The 20,335-nt window shown below is 49.5% G+C and overlaps 6 protein-coding genes across 6 annotated transcripts; 4 read left to right on the forward strand and 2 right to left on the reverse strand.

Annotated features, from left to right (window-relative positions):
* Positions 1 to 176: 176 nt before the first annotated feature.
* On the forward strand, positions 177 to 680 carry N7500_008481 (uncharacterized protein; the record flags this gene model as incomplete). The annotated part of the gene is made up of 1 exon (XM_056679625.1): positions 177 to 680. One exon carries the CDS (start codon positions 177 to 179, stop codon positions 678 to 680), a length of 504 nt encoding a protein of 167 aa, XP_056529997.1.
* A 332-nt stretch (positions 681 to 1,012) lies between these two features.
* N7500_008482 (zinc-binding alcohol dehydrogenase family protein) lies at positions 1,013 to 2,076 on the reverse strand (the record flags this gene model as incomplete). The annotated part of the gene is made up of 2 exons (XM_056679626.1): positions 1,013 to 1,874; positions 1,901 to 2,076. 2 exons carry the CDS (start codon positions 2,074 to 2,076, stop codon positions 1,013 to 1,015), a joined length of 1,038 nt encoding a protein of 345 aa, XP_056529998.1.
* A 572-nt stretch (positions 2,077 to 2,648) lies between these two features.
* Positions 2,649 to 14,780, forward strand: N7500_008483 (uncharacterized protein; the record flags this gene model as incomplete). The annotated part of the gene is made up of 5 exons (XM_056679627.1): positions 2,649 to 9,067; positions 9,137 to 9,453; positions 9,512 to 9,549; positions 9,601 to 10,207; positions 10,258 to 14,780. The coding sequence occupies 5 exons, from the start codon at positions 2,649 to 2,651 to the stop codon at positions 14,778 to 14,780; spliced, it is 11,904 nt and encodes a 3,967-aa protein (XP_056529999.1).
* A 699-nt stretch (positions 14,781 to 15,479) lies between these two features.
* On the forward strand, positions 15,480 to 15,683 carry N7500_008484 (uncharacterized protein; the record flags this gene model as incomplete). Its single annotated transcript, XM_056679628.1, has 1 exon — positions 15,480 to 15,683. The coding sequence occupies one exon, from the start codon at positions 15,480 to 15,482 to the stop codon at positions 15,681 to 15,683; it is 204 nt and encodes a 67-aa protein (XP_056530000.1).
* A 493-nt stretch (positions 15,684 to 16,176) lies between these two features.
* N7500_008485 (putative mitochondrial carrier protein (Rim2)) lies at positions 16,177 to 17,343 on the forward strand (the record flags this gene model as incomplete). The annotated part of the gene is made up of 3 exons (XM_056679629.1): positions 16,177 to 16,292; positions 16,343 to 17,084; positions 17,137 to 17,343. 3 exons carry the CDS (start codon positions 16,177 to 16,179, stop codon positions 17,341 to 17,343), a joined length of 1,065 nt encoding a protein of 354 aa, XP_056530001.1.
* A 1,095-nt stretch (positions 17,344 to 18,438) lies between these two features.
* On the reverse strand, positions 18,439 to 20,235 carry N7500_008486 (uncharacterized protein; the record flags this gene model as incomplete). Its single annotated transcript, XM_056679630.1, has 6 exons — positions 18,439 to 18,579; positions 18,633 to 19,350; positions 19,425 to 19,582; positions 19,642 to 19,945; positions 20,011 to 20,140; positions 20,202 to 20,235. The coding sequence occupies 6 exons, from the start codon at positions 20,233 to 20,235 to the stop codon at positions 18,439 to 18,441; spliced, it is 1,485 nt and encodes a 494-aa protein (XP_056530002.1).
* Between the last annotated feature and the right edge of the window lie 100 nt (positions 20,236 to 20,335).

Below are 20,335 nucleotides of genomic sequence, written 5' to 3' on the forward strand. Positions count from 1 at the left end.
AATTCGGGTGCATTCATAACATCGCCGAAACCTTTTTTTTTTCGACTGACAGAAAGTGCAAAAGAAAATCCCAGATTAATATCGCATCGTATGATATTGGCCAGGGACTTCATAAATGAAACTACGCGCAAGTGTCAGCAGCGCAGTATCCGCAAAACACCCATACTCACTACGCCATGACAATCGAAACCCACAACCTCGGCCTCAATCTTCTGAGATTGGCCCCTTTGGTTCTTTCTACTGCCTCTTTGATGTGCGGCGTCGATCAAGCGAACGCACTCCGGCCTTTCTCGAAGCCTCCTCTCGCCAAAACCGGTGGATCTGTTCTCCCACACTGGTTCTCGGGGTTCTTTGACACTACCATCTACGCCGTGGGTCTCTCGTACCCTCTTGCCCTTTCCACGGCTCTTCTTAATGCGGGGAAGTACGTCGGAGATCTTGATGACACCACAAAGTATCTCTATTGGGCTGGGGCGGCTTTCTCGGCCGGCCACTTCCTCTATGGACCGGTTGCGATGAAGATTATCGCACGAATGTGCGACAAAGAGAATCCAGGGGTTAAGAACACTCAAACAACCCATGAGTGGCTCCATATGAACTTCATCCGCATGATGACTGTTGATGGACCAGCTTGGATCATGTACTTCGCCGCTGTCCTGTCGGCGGCTTCCTTTCCTTGAGCTGCGGGAGGATAGCGCGAAGTTTTTTTTCTGCAACTTAACTGGATGGGAAAGAGTGTATTGAGGGGAGAATATTATTGTGAATGGATTGATTTATTCCAAAAGATAGAAAATACCTTGTGTGTACGTACTTATTGAGCGTATACGTGTTCAGTTGCGCATTTCCATTTCCTTTTGGTAATTCCTCGAAGGCAAAAGTACCTTACAATGGGAAATGATCAAGTAAAGATGGGAGATTAGAAGCCCAGGTGGATGTTAATGAAGACGTTATCAATCTGTTGTGTTTACGTGTGGAGATTCGAAGTCACGCGCCCGGATCAAAATCAATTTGACTACTCTCCAACAATGTACACTAGTTTTGACGCATGAACTTCTCCTTTCTTTAACTTCTCCAGACCATCGGCCACCCCCGCTAGTCCTCCACCCATAATAGTCGGCTGGTGAGGTCGAAGCTTTCCTTCTTCGAGCATTCGGTCAACCTTGGGATACCATGAAACACCGAAGGAATAATCAGCAGGGGTTGGATCTCGATGGAAAACGCCCGCAAGCCCCACTTCATCGCCGGTTAAACTGAATGTGAGGATCCAATCCGCAAGAATCTCCGGTCGTGAGCGCTGCACTCGGTCAGGAAATGGGTCGAGCGACACATAGCGTGCGCCCGGTTGACTGCGCAACGCGTCATAGCAGATGCCCATGCTGCTCGTGCTCGAGATACAGTCCAAAGCGTATCCAAGATCATCATGAGTATATGCGCGAATGTCCTTGCCGCATGTGACCGAGTGGTAATCGAATGCCACTTCTGCCCCAAGGTCGTTGGCCAGACCGAAATTTTGCGGCGAGCATACCGCGATCGCTCGATATCCGGCGTGCTGTAAAAGTTGAAGGGCAATTATGCCCGACGAGGTTGCTGCTCCGTAAACTAACACGGCAGGTGAGGAAGGCGTCACCTTGCGTTCGGCGAAGGAGAGGCCAAGGGTCTTGAAAAGGGCCAAGCCACCAGTTGAGGCACTGATTCCAAGTGTTGCTGCTGTCTCGAAAGAGGTTCCATCGGGGATCTTAAAGAGCAAGTCGGCCTTTGCCACAACATATTCGGCGAAGGAACCATTTGAGGGGCGAAGAGGATTTCCCCCATCACCCAACCACAAACTCGATCTCCTGAGTTCCATGCCCGTTGGCTCTTGGGGCCGGCAGGACCTGCGATGGTTCCTGAAAAATCACACCCACTGACAGCTCCTGGGGTACTGGAGTATGCCAATGTCTTCCAGTCCACCGGATTGAGAGCGACCGAATGAACTTTGACCAATACCTCGTTGTCACCGGGTTGAGGTATCTCGACATCGGAGTCGATTCGGACCCTGCTAGGGCCCTCTGCGATAATAGCGCGTTGTGTATACATGATCAAGTTTATCGAGCCCGTTTGCTAAAGGGGCTCGTCAACTATTTACCTCAACGTGGTGAGTGAGACCTCCCCACACATGGCTCCGAATTATCATGGCCATTCTCCCGATATGCCGTCCCACCGACCATGGGGGCCAAATGAGATCGGCCACCTTTCTCAATCTAGTAATTCACTTGTTTGGTCTTACTCTCGGTATTGGGGGCTGCTTTATGTCCCTGCGTCCGAAAAGTGCACCAATCGGGGATTTCTCAAGCAAAGCACGTCCTGAATCTACTCCCCTAGTGCGGAGGCAAATATAAGCTTCGGCGATGTGTCGTGCGTGATTTCTCAGCCCGATTCCCAAGAGCTGAGTTGATAAGACGAGGCTATGAATACCTAGTTTACAATCTGCGTAGGATACCGCATCGAATCATTCGCTTCACTTTCTTTTGATATTCTGTCGCTCACCGAAGTAATAAAAGCCTGTTGAACAAAAATAAAATCAAGTAGGTCTCGAAAATTCACGCCATGTTTGACGAAAGCTAACTCGTTTAGAAAAGATCGAAAATACAGACGAACTATAGACCAAAATGAGTGGGACAAACGAGCCTATTGCCATCATTGGAACTGGCTGTCGATTCCCGGGCAACGCCAGCTCTCCTTCCAGGCTATGGGATCTTTTGCACCATCCTCAAGATCTCTCAAGAAAGCCTCCATCGACGCGTTTTAGCGCCGATGGCTTCTATCACCCCAACCCAGAGCATCATACAACCAGCAATGTCACACAGTCCTACTTTCTCGAGGAAGACCACCGTCTGTTCGATGCGACCTTCTTCAATATCACTCCGAAAGAAGCGGAGGCAATTGACCCACAGCAACGTCTTCTCCTAGAAACGGTGTATGAGGCCATGGAATCCGCCGGGTTGACTCTGAAAGGCATGGAAGGCAGTCAAACATCAGTCTACGTGGGACTCATGTGCAATGATTTCCACGACGTCCAATTCCAGGACCCCGACTATCTCCCGCAATATATTGCCACGGGTGCATCTCGTGCAATTATTTCGAACCGGGTCTCTTATTTTTTCGATTTCAAGGGACCTTCAATGACGATCGACACTGCATGCTCGTCAAGCTTGGTGGCAATCCATCAAGCTGTCCAGAGTATACGGTCTGGCGAGAGTACTGCTGCTTGTGCCGCTGGCGCTAACTTGCTCTTGAGCCCGGAGTACTATCAAGCAGAATCGAATTTGCATATGCTTTCTCCTTCTGGCAGATCTCAGATGTGGGATGAAAATGCCGACGGATATGCTCGGGGTGAAGGGATTGCGGCCATCTTTTTAAAGACTCTTTCTCGTGCCCTGGCAGATGGAGACCACATTGAAGGCATTATCCGGGAAACCGGCGTGAACTCGGATGGTCGTACTCGGGGCATTACAATGCCTAGTGCTGACGCTCAGCTTTCTTTGATCAGGGCCACTTACGAAAAAGCTGGGTTGGATCCCCTGAATCCAGATCAACGCTGCCAGTACTTCGAGGCTCATGGCACCGGTACACCTGCAGGCGATCCCCTTGAAGCATCCGCTATTAGCCGAGCTTTCTTCAACGAGAAAAGTCACGACGGAGAAAAACTTCTTGTCGGGTCAATCAAGACTGTCATTGGTCACACAGAGGGCGCCGCCGGCGTGGCAGGAGTGATGAAAGCCATGCTCGCAATGCAAAATGGCATTGTCCCCCCCAACCAGCACCTGAAGTCACTTAATCCCAACGTGAAACCCTGGTATTCCCATTTGGAAATTCCAACTGTACCGCAAACCTGGCCCAAAACTGAGGCCCACACACCTCGACGAGCAAGTGTCAACTCTTTTGGTTTTGGTGGTACCAACAGCCACGTCATTCTTGAACGTTATGACCCAAACCTTCATGGAAAGCTACAAGATAAGGAGCATGCTATGGATGGAACCATATCTGAGCGTCCGCTTTCCATTCCAATTGTCCTATCTGCCCATACTGAGCAGTCTCTCTTCGGTATGCTCCAAGCATACTCGAGGTATTTGATATCGCACGATTCGGTAGACTTAGAATCCCTTGCTTGGACATTGCTTGAGCGTCGCTCTCTCTTCCCCGTCAGAGTTGCGTTTTCCCCTGGTTCTCAGAAGGACGTTATCGCGCAGATGAATGCTGCAATCCAGCGCGGTGTCGACTCGGGCACTCGCCTGAAGATTCACGATATCGAGGCTGGTCCTCGCATCCTGGGAGTTTTCACTGGACAAGGTGCTCAGTGGGCCACTATGGGTCGGGCTTTGATCCTTCACTCGCAACTCTTTAGACAGACAATCCTGGAATTGGAACGTCATCTGTCTGAATTGCCACATCCGCCTTCGTGGTCACTGGAGAAGGAAATTATGGCGCCATCGTCATCCTCTCGTTTGCAAGAGGCTGCTTTGTCCCAGCCATTATGTACGGCTATCCAAGTCGCAACAGTCAACCTCCTACATGCAGCTGGGGTTTCCTTTCACACCGTTGTGGGTCACTCTTCTGGTGAAATTGCTGCAGCCTATACCAGCGGGTACATAACTGCCAATGAAGCCATTCGGATTGCCTATTACCGCGGCTATTTTGCTAATCTTGCATGTGGCTCTGATGGTCAAAAAGGCGGAATGCTGGCCGCAGGCCTGAGCCTTGAAGAAGCGAAAGCATTCTGCAACCTTACTCCATTCAAGGGTCGAATAGGAGTGGCTGCAAGCAATTCTGCATCCAGCGTTACACTTTCCGGTGACCTTGATGCCATCCTGGCAGCCAAGAGTGCTCTGGATACAGATGGGAAATTTGCAAGGGCACTGAAGGTAGACACTGCGTACCACAGCTCGCATATGCATCCGTGCTCAGAGCCCTATCTGGAAGCGCTTGCAGCTATTCAAATCACCCCAAAATCATCCAAGCCAGGCTGTGCTTGGCTTTCTAGCGTAAGCAGTGACAATGGGCGACCGAGGAAAGAAGACCTTTCGGGCCCCTACTGGCGCGACAACATGGTGAAGCCGGTCCTTTTTTATGAGGCCGTCCGGGCTGCGCATGAAAGGCGAGGACCATTTGACATTTGTATCGAAGTGGGACCGCACGCTGCGCTCAAGGGTCCGGCAACACAGACTATCAAAGAAGCTGCTGGCCATGCACCGCCATACCAGGGTGCCTTGCATCGCGGAAAGGATGATGTCGTTTCTTTTGGTAGTCTTTTGGGATTCTTGTGGACGCATCTCCCTGCAAGTTCCATCGATCTAAATGGATTTGCGACAGCCATGGGCGATGATATTTCCCGACGACGCATTTCCCCCAAAGACCTTCCATCCTATCAATGGGAGCATAACCAGGTCCACTGGAGAGAAGGACGTCTTTCCACGCAATACCGAAACCGGCCTCCATTCCACGAGCTTTTAGGTACGAGACTTCCTGGTGATGTCGATGAGAATCCTCGCTGGCGCAACATACTTCGAGCGGATGAGGTACACTGGCTTCGTGATCATCGCTTCCAGGGCCAGATAATTATTCCCGCGGCAGCCTATTGTATGATGGCAGTGGGTGCAGCGCAGTCTCTGATCAAGAACGTGCCAATTGAAGCCATTGAAATCACTGATTTAGATTTCGAAAATGCTATAACCGTCCCAGATGGCCCGCCTGGAGCCGAGGTACTCTTCAATCTCCACCAGACAAACACTCAAGATGGCTCAAACAAGTCTGTCATCCAGGCAGAGTACACCTGCTTTTCTGGCCCTGCTGACGGCTCGGCACCGATCAAGAGGATCTTTACTGGAAAATTGTCTGTGTTTCTAGATTCATCAATGGGCACGGGCCTTCCAGCCAAAAGCAAAATCCGTCCTATTTTGTATCCCATGAACGTCGATGATTTTTATGACCAGATGAAGAGTATTGGACTGAACTACTCGGGTTCGTTTCGGGGTATTCGAGCGGCACAGCGACGCCTGTACAATTCGACAATTCGGATTGATCCTCCAGGAGAGGGAGACGGCTCGTTTCTTATCCACCCTACCACCCTTGATGTGTGCTTCCAGGCAATATTCGCCGCGTATGCCTCACCAGATGACGGGTCACTCCAAACATCCTTCTTGCCTCGCAAAATTGGCCGCATTCTCTTCACTATCCCTGAATGTCAGGCCAACCTCGCCGCAAAGTCTAGTGTCAGCGTTGATGCCGTGGTGACAAATGTCGTGACCGCGAACACTTTCCAACTGCCGGCTTTGTGCGGAGATCTTCACGTGTTCAACGAGAAGACGGGGCAAATGCAAATCCTGATCGAGGACCTATCAGTTAGCTCCTTTGCTGTTGGCTCCGAGAATGATGATCGTCAACTTTTCCTCGAGGACCGTTGGGAACTGGACATCATGAGTGGTCTCATTGCTCGCCGTAGTAGGGTTGATATCTCTACAATGAAAGCACCTATGGAAGCATGCGAGCGTGTCGCTCACTTCTATCTCAGAGAGCTCGTCAGGGAAGGCACTTTGTCCCGCATTGTACCTGAATATGAGAATCTCGTTCAATTTGCCCGTAGGGTCGCTTCCCAGCAACCAGCGACTGATGCAATCAGTGAAATCGCATGGGCAAGCGACACGGAGGACGAAATTGCCAATCTAGTCAAACAGTATCCAGACAGTCATGATCTGAGATTGAGCAAGGCCATCGGAGAGAGACTCCCGTCTATTGTGAGTGGCGATTCAGGTTGGCAAGACGACCAAACTGTGGGCATCTTTGATCAGGCCCTCGAACATGGCTCGACTCTGGCTTTGGCCTATCGCGAAATTGGCTCAGTGGCAAGGCAGATTGCTCACAAACATCCTCGAATGTCGATACTGGAGGTAGGTGCACACTCAGGTCGAGCAACAAAGCACATCCTTCGAGAGCTAAATGGTACTTTCTCAACTTACACCGTTGCTCACACCACCTCCCCGGAATACTTGGCGCATGTCCACGATGATCTGCCTAGTCAGGTTTTGCGGGCAAGTCTAGACTTCAACAAGGATCTTGAAGCACAGGGCTTTGAGGGTGGATCATTTGATCTTGTGATTGCGGTCGGTGTGACACCTTTGTCTCTCCCCATCCGTCAATCCCTCTCGAGCCTTCGCAAATTGTTGAAGCCCGGGGGTTTTTCTGTTCTTTTCGAACCCACTGGAAATGCAACTAATTACCCCTTCACGATGTCTCTTATCCCACAATGGTGGTCACTCGAAGATGAACATCGGTCTGAAGCAAAGACGGTCTCTCTAGTAACCTGGAATCAACTGCTGCGCCAAACACGCTTTTCAGGTGTTGATGTCGTTGTCAGCGACAACTCAGAGCCTAAAATGTCTGTAATTGTGTCTCAGGCCACAGATGAGACTGTTCAGTCTCTCCGAAAACCACTTCATTCTCGGAAAACCATAGGTACTATTCCTGGGAAGCTTTTGGTTCTCGGCGGGAAGTCCTTGGAGACGTGCCGATTGATTGGCCAACTTGAAATGCTTCTCGAGCCTTACTTTCACTCTATCTTGACTGTAGAGTCTCTTGACAAGCTGAAAGAAAAGTCTTTGCAAGGCGTTATAGCTGTATTGTCTTTGATTGACCTTGACGCTCCTTTCGTGAAGAACGTCACCAAAGATTCCTGGCGCAATCTCAAACTGGTGTTTGAGCGTATTCCTAGTGTCTTGTGGATCTTACAGGGATACCGAGAAAAGAACCCTTATCATGCCGCGTCCCTGGGTCTTCTTCGCGTCATTGCAGCGGAGACACCACAACTGCACCTACAGTGCCTAGACGTTGGGAACCCCGATAGCCAAGAGTATTCTCTCGCCGAATGCCTTCTTCGCTTGGTGATTATACAAACCAAGAAGCTTCGAAACGATCCAGCTCTTCTCTGGTCTGCAGAACAGGAATTGGTTTTGGAACAAGGCTCTTTCCTGCTACCTCGGGTCGTGCCTGTGGCAGAGCTCAATGATCGCCTCAACTCCGCGAAAAGGCTTCTACAAAGAAAAGTAAACACTTCTCTGGTCGAGGTTGTACTCCACAAGGCAACCCAGGACAGTGGTGCCACTAGGTATACCGCGGTCAAAGGCTTGAAGCGAAGTAGTTACATCTCCCCTGAGGTCAATCATAGATCTTTACATCTGCAGGAAAGCTCATTGATCGCCGTTCGACTTACAGATGACGCCTCCGTCATTGTGGCGCACGGGTCAGATCTGGAGAATGGGGCTCAATACTTAGCCTTGGTCCTTCAAAATGCTTCACTTGTGAGTGTTCCCACATCATGGACGTACTCCCTTGAAGAGCCCTCCGTTTCAAGCATCTCGGTTGAAGTGGCCTTGAGATACTTCGCCGCTCGACGGATGGTAGACTTGGCCTCCTCATCTGGCTCCACCGTTTTCCATGGACTCGACAACTCTCTTGCCTGCGTTGTCTGGGATATGGCGCAAGCCGCCGGAAAGCGGATCTTCGTGGCTACTGATGAACCTGATGACGACGTTCTGTCGTCTCATATCCCTCAACTCTACGTTCACCCCCGTGCATCCAAGTCGATGCTACGGTCGAGTCTGCCCAAAGATACAAATATGCTCATCGACATTGCCGCGAGTGAGAATTGTCTGCAACGGCTACGGGCTGTTCTGCCCCATAACTGTATCGTACTCTCATCCGATGCTGTTTTCAGCGACAATGCCTCACAATATCTCAACATACCGGAAGACGTGTGGAAAGATCTGATAGCAAGCGCGGGTTACATTGCGACCCAAAATATTCCAAAAGTGCGACCAAGCGAACTACTCCAGGAGAGTCCCGTGAGATCTCCGCTGACGACAATCGATTGGAGTGGTGACGAACAATTGTCCACCCTTGTTCAGCCGCTAAATTCCTCCAAACAGTTTTCTAGTAACAGGACTTACCTTCTTATGGGTTTAACTGGAGAATTAGGACAGTTTCTGTGCAGGTGGATGGTGAAAAATGGTGCTCATCACATTGTCATTTCCAGCAGGTGAGTATTGAAACTTCTCTAGATGATTTGAGGAGAAACATGGAGGGTTTCATCTAACAGAAGTTCCAGAAATCCTCAAAGGGGCACCCGATGGGAGGCCGAGCTTCGCTCATTGGGGGCTGACCTGCACATTGAGCCCTGCGATGTGACAAACAAGTCCGATGTTGTTCGCCTCGTCCAAAAACTCAAAGATATACTGCCTCCAGTTGCTGGCATTGTGAATGGAGCCATGGTTATGCGCGATCAACCTTTCGCTGACATGGATGATGAGACTTTCCGCAGGGTGCTCCGACCTAAGATTGATGGATCTAAAAATCTTGATGAAGTATTTGGGGATGCTCCATTGGATTTCTTCATTATGACCTCTTCGACGGCTGCTGTCATTGGTAAGTCAATGTATGTTCAAACAGTGAGAACCTTAATGTTCACCCTCGCCCTCACTAGGTAATCCCGGACAGGCGAACTACGCCTCAGCCAATCAGGTACGTGGTTGTTTTCTGTAAGCATTTTATGATACTCAAGGTTTCTTTTAGTTTATGGTTGGCCTTGCTGCTCAGCGCAAAGCGCGGGGCGTGGCCGGCTCCGTCGTCGACATTGGAATGGTCATGGGAATCGGTTACATTCGCCGCAGCGAGGAGAAGGGGACATATCAGCATTTCCTCGGAAAGCAGAATTTAATGGCAATCTCCGAGCACGACATACGGGACATTTTCTCCGAAGCCATTTTCGGTGGCCACCCGACCATGGGCGATCGCTCCCAGATCATGACCGGCCTGGCCAAGATCGACCTATCGGATACCAGCAAGCGACCAAGCTGGATTACCAACCCACGCTTCTCTCATCACCGCTTCGAGTCCGATCTAAAAAGAACACTGGACACTGGCTCCGAGGCATCGCCCAAGACCAAGCTTCGCAAGGCTGACAATGTCGAAGAAGTTTCGAGCATACTACAAGACATGTTTTCTGCTGAACTTGCAGTAACTTTACAGCTACCGCCAGAAAATGTGAACAAGTCGATATCACTGCTCGAAATGGGAGCAGATTCGCTTGTGGCAGTTGAACTTCGATCATGGTTCTTGACAGAAATCGGACAAGATGTGCCTGTGCTGAAGCTTTTGGGAGGTGGAAGTTTTGCAGACCGTAAGGCTCATTTTGGCTGTTGTCTGAACTCAAGACTAACTTTCTTATAGTGTGCGACGAGCTAGCAGTTGATATTCTTGCTGAGAACGTCGCTGCTCGCGACCAGCTAGCTAGGGATGAGCCTATTCCCGAGCCACATAAAAACATTTCGATTGTTGACCAAGCACTACCGAACAATTCCAGTGAGGTTGAAGATAATTTCAAAGACAAGATATCTCTTGGGACGAGCGGTTCGTCCGATGAAAGCTCAGCAAATGGCGACACCCGAGCACTACAGACCCCCGATACATCCGATAATGAGTCTCTGGGTGTGGGCGAGCCTGTCATGCCACCATGGTTGCAAATTGATTCCATGTCTTATGGACAGTCCCGTATCTGGCTCCCTTCTATCTACCTCGATGACAAGACCACATACAACTGCACTACTTCCTATCGTCTCAAGGGACCATTGGACCTTGATAGACTGGAATCTGCACTTCAAAGAGTCACACAAAGACACCAGTCTTTCCGCGCCTCGTTTCATACTGACAGTTTCACTGGGGAGGCCAAGCAGGTCATTCTGAGAAAAAGCAAGTTCAGGCTTCGTGTCCTGGGATCGACAAACGACAAGAGTGATGTTAAACGTGAATTTGACAACATGCATAATCACATTTACGATCTTGAGCATGGTGATACTTTCCGCGCCATTCTCTTGGTTCATGCTCCCAACTATCACACCATCATCTTCGGTTATCATCATATCATTATGGATGGTGTCAGCTGGCAACTTACCCTTCAGGACATTGAGCTACACTATATCTCGTCGACAAAGCCCTCGAGTCCCGTTCAATACTCTCTGTTCGCCAAATCGCAGCGACAGGCCATTACTAGCGGTGCCTATTCCAAGCAGCTTCAGTTCTGGAAGAGTCAATTGCATGACCTATCGGAACCCCTTCCTTTGTTCCCCTTCGCAAAGACCAGTTCACGAAGGGAGATGACCAACTACGCGACCATTGACCTTGTGCAACCCCTTGACGCTTCTTTGACGAAGAAAATCAAAGCTGTCAGCAAGAAAGCTAAGTGTACGACCTTGCACTTCTATCTTACGGCCTTCCAAGTGATGCTTCACCACTTCCTCGGTGTCGACGATCAGTGCATCGGTCTTGTGGACGCCAACCGCAATGACCCCAATTTCATGCAGACGATTGGATTCTTGTTGAATTTCCTGCCGCTGCGTTTCAGCCTTGCAAATGACCCGAGCTTTGAGTATCTCGCTCAGCAGACTCGCACTTCTGTCTACGCTGCACTTGGGAACTCGGACATCCCAATTGATGTTATCCTCGATGACCTCCACGTTACTCGATCGACTACCTCTCCTCCGTTGTTCCAAACTATCTTCAATTATCGGATGGGCGCCCTCAAGCAAAACTCCATTGGTGATATCACCCTTGAATGGCACGACTACAAGGACACGCGCACGCCTTATGATATCGCGGTCTCTGTCGACGAGAAAGACGATGGCACCGGCGGTTTCTTGTCATTGGGTCTTCTTGAATATTTGTTTGATCGCACAGGTGGCGAGTTGCTGATGAAGGCCTATTTACACATTCTCGAGCAAGCCGCTGCCGACCCGACTATGCGGCTTAGTGACTACACGCTGTTTCCGGAGGCTGCATCTGAAGAGTCAATTTTACTTGGTATCGGCGATGATATCGAGACTACTTGGCCTGACACACTGTCTAAGAGAATCAATCATCTGGTTGAGACTCAGCCAGATTCACTTGCATTAAAAGATCCCGTAGGGAGGATTCTTACCTATCGTGAGATGGGCGATCGAGTCAACGCCATTGCCGCGGCACTCGATACGCTTCCTGCTGTGAAACCTGGATCGCGCATTGGAGTTTGCTGTCAGCCATCGTCGGACATGGTGTGTGCACTTCTGGCCATCCTACGTCTTGGGGCTGTCTATGTGCCTCTTGATTCCAGCATGCCTGTCGAGCGTCTGGCCTTGATTTGTGATGAGGCGCAGCTGAGTGCTCTCGTTAATGACAAAGGGACCGCCGGTGTTGCTCAAAAGCTCGAAGTCGGAATCAAGGTCGACCTTACAACTTTGCCGAGCCGAATTGAGAAGGTATTCTCGGACCGCAGTGAAGCGGGGTTAAATGCGTTTATCATGTTCACTAGCGGGTCGACTGGCAAACCCAAGGGTGTCCAATTGACGCATGCCAACTACATGACCCAAATCCTGGCTGCATCTGAAAGACTGGGCCTGCAACGAGAGATAGTGCTACAGCAAAGCTCCGTGAGCTTTGACATTTCACTTGCCCAGATATTCTACTGCCTTGCAAATGGAGGTACACTCATCATCACCGATACTCAGAAGGATCCCGAGGCACTGGCCACGTTGATCAACCGTGAGAAAGTAACGTTTACGTTGTGTGTTCCGTCAGAATATTCAATCTTATTGCGGCATGGCAAAGAGGCTTTGGCATCGTGCAAATCCTGGCGTATTGCGTACGCAGGTGGCGAGGCTTTTCCTATTGGTCTTAAAGAGAAGTTCCGTGACCTTCATCTCGACAATCTCGAGGTTTTCAATGCTTATGGTCCGACTGAGGGAGCTATCGCTACCACCATAGGTGCTGTCAACTACCGAGCCATCAGCGATGAAAGAATCCCTATTGGTAGGAGACTGAACAATTACGCAGCTTATGTGGTTGATGAAAATACAAGGCCTGTCCCAGTTGGCTTTCCTGGAGAACTACTCATCGGTGGACCTGGTATCAGCCCTGGATACTGGGGCAAATCAGAACTCACGAAGCAGAAGTTCATCGCAGACTCTATTTCCGGCTCTGATAAGTTTTCGAAAGGTTGGAAGACCCTCTATCGCACAGGGGATAAGGTACGCCTGCTCGAGGATGGATCTTTGGTTTATCAAGGGCGCATGGAGGGAGACTCGCAGGTCAAACTCCGAGGAGTGCGCATCGAGCTGGAAGAGATTGAGACTGCGCTTCTCAACACCGCCAGCGCCTTACTTTCCGATGCTGCAGTTGTACTCAGAGGAGAAACAGAAAAGTTCTTGGCTGCGTTCGTTGTGTTCTCCGATGGTCATAGGCCTCAAAACTCAACCGAATATCTTCGTTCGCTACGCTCCGCGCTCCCTCTTCCCTCATTCATGAAACCTGCGATTATTAAAGACCTGACACAGCTTCCCATCACGGCTTCAGGAAAGCTTGATCGCCGCGCACTAGGTTCCATTCCCCTTGATGATATTACTGGTGCTGAGGTTTCCGCATCGTTGACGGCTACCGAACAACAGTTGAGTGAAATTTGGGCAATGCTTCTGGTCGATAATGGTGAAAAGCTCAGAATTGAGAAGACCTCCGACTTCTTCTCGGTTGGAGGCCACTCGCTCCTTTTGCTTAAGATGCAAGCCGAGATCCGGGACCGTCTCTCGATTGATCTAACCCTACCTGAGCTCTTCCAAAACAACACGCTCGAGGGCCTTGCATCCCGCATTGATGCAAGCGGTGCCAATCACTCGGCTCAAATTGATTGGGAGGTGGAAACGGCTTTGCACTCCGATATATTGTCCACAGTCGGTGCGACGTTCCCACCAAAAGACACCTTGAAGCCTAAGACTGTCCTTTTGACCGGTGCAACCGGTTTCCTGGGTCGCGCCTTACGAAGCGCGCTGTCCGCTAGCCCCAGTATTGCGAAGATTGAATGTCTGGCTGTCAGGAACCCCAAAACGGCCCAAAAGGAGTCAAATAAGGTATTCTTCCACGCTGGAGATCTCAGATCCCCTCTCCTCGGACTGTCCGCGAATAAAGCAAAAATAATCTTCGAATCGGCCGACCTCATTATCCACAATGGTGCCGATGTCTCGCACATGAAGTCATATCAATCACTTCGCCGGCCGAATGTTGAGTCCACCAAGGAGCTTGTCCGCCTCGCAGCCAATCACAGAATCCCCTTCCATTTCATTTCCACGGCGGGAGTTGCTCAACTGAGTGGCAAGGAATCATATCCCGAAGTCTCTGTTGCAGCCTACCCGCCGCCTACCAACGGAATAGAGGGCTATGTGGCATCGAAGTGGGCCAGCGAACGGTTTCTCGAACGCGTCGCTGCTGAGACTGGAATGCCTGTGTGGATTCATCGACCCACCAGTGTCACGGGTGATGACACTCCGTCAACGGACATCGTCCACACTGTGCTGCGCTATTCTCGGCTGTTGAAGAGCGTTCCGGAACTTCCAGGATGGCGCGGATACTTTGATTTCGTCAATGTTGACTCTGTCGCTCAAGCAGTTGTCCAGACAGCCCTGGCTCATGGTCCCTCCATGACCAAAGACCCCGTTTATGTTCATCACTGCGGAGAGACGGTGATTCCTATCCAGGAATCACGCGTCTTCTTGGAAACAGAGCTTGGAGAACCGATTTCTACTACTAGTATCTCTAACTGGGTTGCTGCGGCCTCGGCTGAAGGAATGAACCCATTGGTAGCAGCATTTATGAATATGTTTGTTGACGGGGTTGCACATTCGCTCGTTATGCCGCGACTGATTAAGGGGGACTCTGGAGCTGGAAATGTTTGAGCTGGAAGTTTGAATCATCTTGAGGCATAGTAAGACCCCACCTTTCACTTGATATGTGTTGTTTAAAATCAGAATGGAATTCATTGTTAATGAGACTTGGTGATTCCTGGGCGTCACTCAGCATCTTTGAAGATATTCAGGATACGTATATACTCACCGTATCCGAGTGAGGGATATTTGATTGCACCAGAAGTGTAGAGCATGTTGTGAGGGCAACAATGACCGACGTTGATATGTCGTTGGCGCATCAGGGTATGAATCGAACAGTAAAAATCCAGTATCGTGTCACACGGATGTGGTATTTTGCAAACTGCATTAATAAAATTGTACTGATGGACTGCCTCTGACCAATTTATTCCTATCCTCCAAATATATCTTCCCGGGTTTAGGCGAAGGGGGCACCATCTGCCTACCACGCGACCAAGAATCAAAGGCCAAATTTAAACCACGAAGAAGCCTGTAAGATCGTGGCCTTCCGCACTATTATCGCATCGCTATGGCCACTCGGAGATCCATTTCCCCCTAGATTTCACGTAAATGCCTCAACAGTTTCTAGCATAATCTTGCCTGTCATTTCTGGGTGCCAAGGTTGAGGTGGATTCTTCGTCATTGCAAGAGCCCGCGACGAAGACAACCTGAGACTATCTGATGCGGTAATAGGCCAGACGGCGACAGAAAGGCACGGTAGACTCTTTAAAGATGACGTTTCCGGCACCAGAAGCTCAGTCCTCACTGGCAGAGTTAGAGATTCGGGAAATTTTCAAGCGGGCCCAGAGGCAACAGTTCACGATTCTTTCCTCGATCAATGAGCTGCCTGCCGTCGTGGATAAGGCACTACAAGCCTGGGCAGCGAAGATGATGGAACGGAAGAGCATCAGCATTGGATGGTTGGCCATGACATAAAAGGCTAGAGCCAGAAACGGTGGTTTTTACGGGGTGACCTAGAAGGGAGAAGGCCAACTACCGCAAAGAAGTAACAGTATCAGAATCGACTCGGTTCAGGCAAACGGAAATGCGCGAGCCATGACTGGTGGTATTTGTGGTGAAATTATTGATTTTTAATACTACGTTCTGATGGAGTCCAAAGGGGTTGATCACAGCTGGCAAAAAAAGTTAATTTCCTAAAAAGTATGACGAGGATTCAAGATGTAGCAGTCTCTCCCTTCTACTCCGTAGTTGAAGCAATAATAGTGTTCCAGGGTCTACAACCAAGGCGGTCAGATGACCAGAGGCTTCAGGACAATGGTCTGCGATAAGCTCTTCACCACGTGATGATAAGACTACCCACGTGATCTGGGGCCGGGATCGTGGATCGCGGAAAAGCATATCGCCGAAAAAAAGTGTCGAGACCAGGCCGCCCTTCGCGATCTCATCTCCATCAATGTACGACGCAAATATGGAGGGAAATACTCAGGCTCGGTTAGGTCATACAGATGGAGGGAAAGAGAGTGTCTCTGTTCCTTTCGCGGAAAAAAAGACCGTTAGCTCTTGGGTGCACCTTCTTGCAGGCGCGTATGTCTTGTCCGGCTGGTATCATCTTGATTCTTCTGACAGCTATCCAGGAGCGGCGGAATGGCTACCGCAATAGTGACTTCTCCCCTCGATGTCTTGCGAACACGTCTGCAGTCCGACTTTTATCAAACCCCGAATAGGGGCACCGATGTCTCTCCTCAATCAAACCAGCTTCCTCAAACATCACGACCTCTTCAACGATCAAATCATAAAACGCTGCGGATTATCAGCTCCATCTATCGCGCTGAAGGCTGGCGAGCATTCTTTCGAGGCCTCGGGCCAAGCATGGCAGGTGTAGTCCCAGCGACTGCAATCAAGTTCTACGTATACGGCAATTGCAAACGTATCGGAGCTCAGCTCATGGGACACAAAGAAGATTCTGCTTTCATCCATGCGCAAGCTGCAATCTGCGCAGGACTAGCAACCTCCACAGCAACAAATCCAATATGGCTTGTCAAAACAAGGTTGCAACTTGACAAAACACAAACGCACACCGGTGGTCCCTCGACTCGACGATATCGAAATAGCATAGATTGTATCCGGCAAGTCATGCGAAATGAGGGATTGGGTGGATTTTACAGAGGATTGAGCGCAAGCTATCTCGGCTCAATTGAAACGGCTTTACACTTGGTGCTCTATGAGCAGTTGAAAACCAGGCTCCACCGGTCATTAGAAGCTACCGAGGGGAAGCCAAGGACTGCCTTCTGGGACGAGGTTTCCCATTGGGTTAGTACGAGTGGTGCCGCGTCTTCCGCTAAGCTTGTGGCAGGTCTAATCACATATCCTCATGAGGTACGTCATTTCAAGGCAATTGTCTAAGTTTCACGCTCACTCACATTCCCAGGTCATCCGAACACGACTGCGCCAGGCACCTATGGAGCGTGGTCAAGCCAAATACACAGGCCTGTTGCAATGCTTCCGTACCATCGCCAAAGAAGAAGGTATGGCAGGTCTGTATGGAGGCCTAGCGCCTCACATGCTCCGCTCTCTGCCTTCAGCCATCATTACGCTTGGCGTATATGAATTTGTTCTGAGAATTACTGGCGCTTAGAATAAGGCACGACTTTGTACACTATCTATAGATCTGGTTCTTCTTGTTTTTTAGGCGGGGAGATCATAGACATTCTTGTATTATATTTGGCGTGGTTCATTACATAATCTCATCTTCCATCCATTCTAGGTCGCCTTGCTTCAGAATACTCCGATATCCTACCGTAGTATCGACAAAGAGTAATCTGATATACGGTTAGAGAGGAAATTGGGTTCAGCAAAATAAGTAACCTACCGTCCTTGGAATTTACTTGCAAAAACCCTAGCCGCATGGAAGCAATTGATCCCAGGAAGATGAAACCACCTATAACAGTTTGACTGGAGATGACTGGTTCCTTGCTCACTCTTCGCAAGCTCATAGCCTCGATCGATAGGAGCTAGAAAGCAAGACTTGCTCCGCAGCAAATTGATGCTATTGTCGACGCAGTCAGTTGAAGTATCAGCTCGGAACCCATCTTGTGAAGTTCGATAACTTGCTTAAGCCGAACGATGTGTCCATGTCGTTGCTGAAATGAGACCAAGCCTTCATTAATACAAATATACAATATCCAGCTTGAAGAATTCTCCCATATTACTCGGCGTGCACCAGCTACATTGACTGTGCTGCCTCTAAGTGACCCGAAGAGTAAGATAAGCCATTAACTTGCGCCTTCTAGTACCTAATATTATTCCTCCCTCCCTGCCATCCGCTCGAACTTATCGGTCAGTATGCTACCAGGGAAAAATATGTCGCTATGATGCCCCAGGTGGAAAAAATGTTGAAGACGTCTGACAAGCGGGTCGGGAGTCGGTTATATGTTTCCAACACCTCACAAATGTCGGGGTTGGGACAGGAAGAAATTGTAACTTTGAGACACTTTCCAGATGATCAGCTGCAGCTGGCCCTCACCGCTTTTAAAGATCACTTGAAGTGGAACTAAGCCATCCATCTGGACTCGATCAGTGATTACACTGTCTTTGCTACAGTCTTCATGCTAACCCTCAAAGGTTCTCTCCACATACGCTGGGACTCTATAAATTTTGTACACCATTATGTATTCTATTCATGTCACCTCCTTATCCAGTCCTAGCTCATACTGCAAATTCTGGACTCCCTTCAACAGCCAGCGAAGCCACCCATGCAGATTTTAGGGCAATCTCTGAAATCGCACTCCTTTGTGAAGTGGAGTATGCCGCCACCAGGATGGTCCTCATCTATTGTCTGGAAACAATTTCGCATAGCCCAAATAGTTTGACACTGCAAGTTACTGTTAGTAGCAGGAAAACAAAATGTGAAGCTTCAATTCTTACCTCGGCATCGCATTCGTCCGATTCAAGAAGCTCATACTGTCCGCCATTCCACATAGGGCCAAGTTTACAAAAGGGCAGGTTGAAACCAGAAAACTGCACCTTATTATTTGGATCTTCGTTCATGTGGTCGATGACTCTGTTAGTGTCCCATTCATAGTACGGTTTACCACCGTTCTTCGAGCTCGCATACTCAGATGCCTTGGCGACAGTCTCGATGGTCAGTCTGTAGTCCCCAAGTTTGTCCACGCCTTTAAGCTTCTTGAACTTGTCTGCCACACCCTTTTGCCAGGGGGTGTCATTCCAGCTAGCATCCCAGCGGAACACAAGATAGGCATTCCCTTCACTATCGCAAAACTTGTTGCCCTTGAAGACGTCTTCGTTTTCACAGATAGGTTTGCTCAAAGAGGGAACGTCGTGGGTAATTTTAATGACGCTCGCGGCTTCTCCTCTCCAGAGCATGGCAATTGCGGCACTGAAGAGGGAGACGTAGATGCTATCTGGGAGGATAGGCGAGGTTATGGGCTCCGCGAAATCACCATTTAGAAGGACGTTTGGAAGAGAGTTGGGATCATCAACGTAATAGATGCCATTGGAACGGTCGTTTGATGGGACTGATGTTAGAAGCCATCGGGTGTATGTCTCAATGCTGTTTTGCATTCCCTCCGAGGCCTTGGCAATATACGTGGTGATATTGGCAAAGTCGTTGAATTTGGGTTCCCTATGTGAGAGAAGAAGACCTATTAGCATTACCCCGAACAGAAGAGACTAGGTCATATTGAGCTTTTGACGTACAACTCAACAGGCTTATTATTGGAGGTAAGGGAGAGAATGCCAGATCCAACGGTCGCAAGGCCTGAACCGAGGCCTCCAACTGCGGCAGCAGGCGGGAAAATTGCAGCAAGACTACCCAAGAACCCTGCAGCCATGGAGGGGCCGGCATTGACGAGAGGCTGTGGTGTTAGTTAGCGCGACTGGCATGATTCTGAAGCTGAGATGGACATCGACTTACGATATTTTCCATATTTGTGGCAAAGTTCTTGACCAAATCAGCAGCAAGGCCGTTAGCCACACCAGCTGTGTGATCTACTGCTTCCAATACAGACACCATCCAATTGTTCAAGTTGGCGATGGACCACATCAAAAAATACAGCCCAGGTCGGCTGCCGGCATGTGGCTCGAGGCATTGGTCCTTGTCCAGGTTTGCGTCACAGTGGCTCATTGGGGAACAATAGAATCCATAAAGGCTAGGCGGGTGATCCCAAGACTGGATCGTCTTTTGAATATCCTTGGTGTAGATGTCCTCTGCATTTGCCCTAGAGTATTTGTTAGACTTGAAGCCCATTATCTCTCGCCCACACTAAGGATAGAGAAGCCGTACGAAACAATGAACCATTCGCCGATCTCCGTCTTTTTCCAGTTTTCCTTGGATTTGCTTTCAATGCCCACGCATGTCTCATTCCACTGCATACGGTCTGATGCCCGCTTTGGCAGTGCGCTTGTTGTCACCACTTGATAACACAGTCGTTAGCTATAAGTATCACGGCATAACATAGAAGGCGAAAGACGCACCAAGTGCCGCTAAAACTCCCGAGATAAAACGCATGATAGCGATTTAATCAGAGTGACAACTAATAGTGTATACTTTTTCGATACAAAAAGCCGGCTTCCTCGACGGTTGTAGTTGATCGGCGCTGTATTTCTGA

This window comes from Penicillium coprophilum, assembly GCF_028826855.1.
Source record: "Penicillium coprophilum strain IBT 35676 chromosome Unknown utg000005l_segment0_segment0, whole genome shotgun sequence".
Lineage (NCBI taxonomy): Eukaryota > Fungi > Ascomycota > Eurotiomycetes > Eurotiales > Aspergillaceae > Penicillium > Penicillium coprophilum.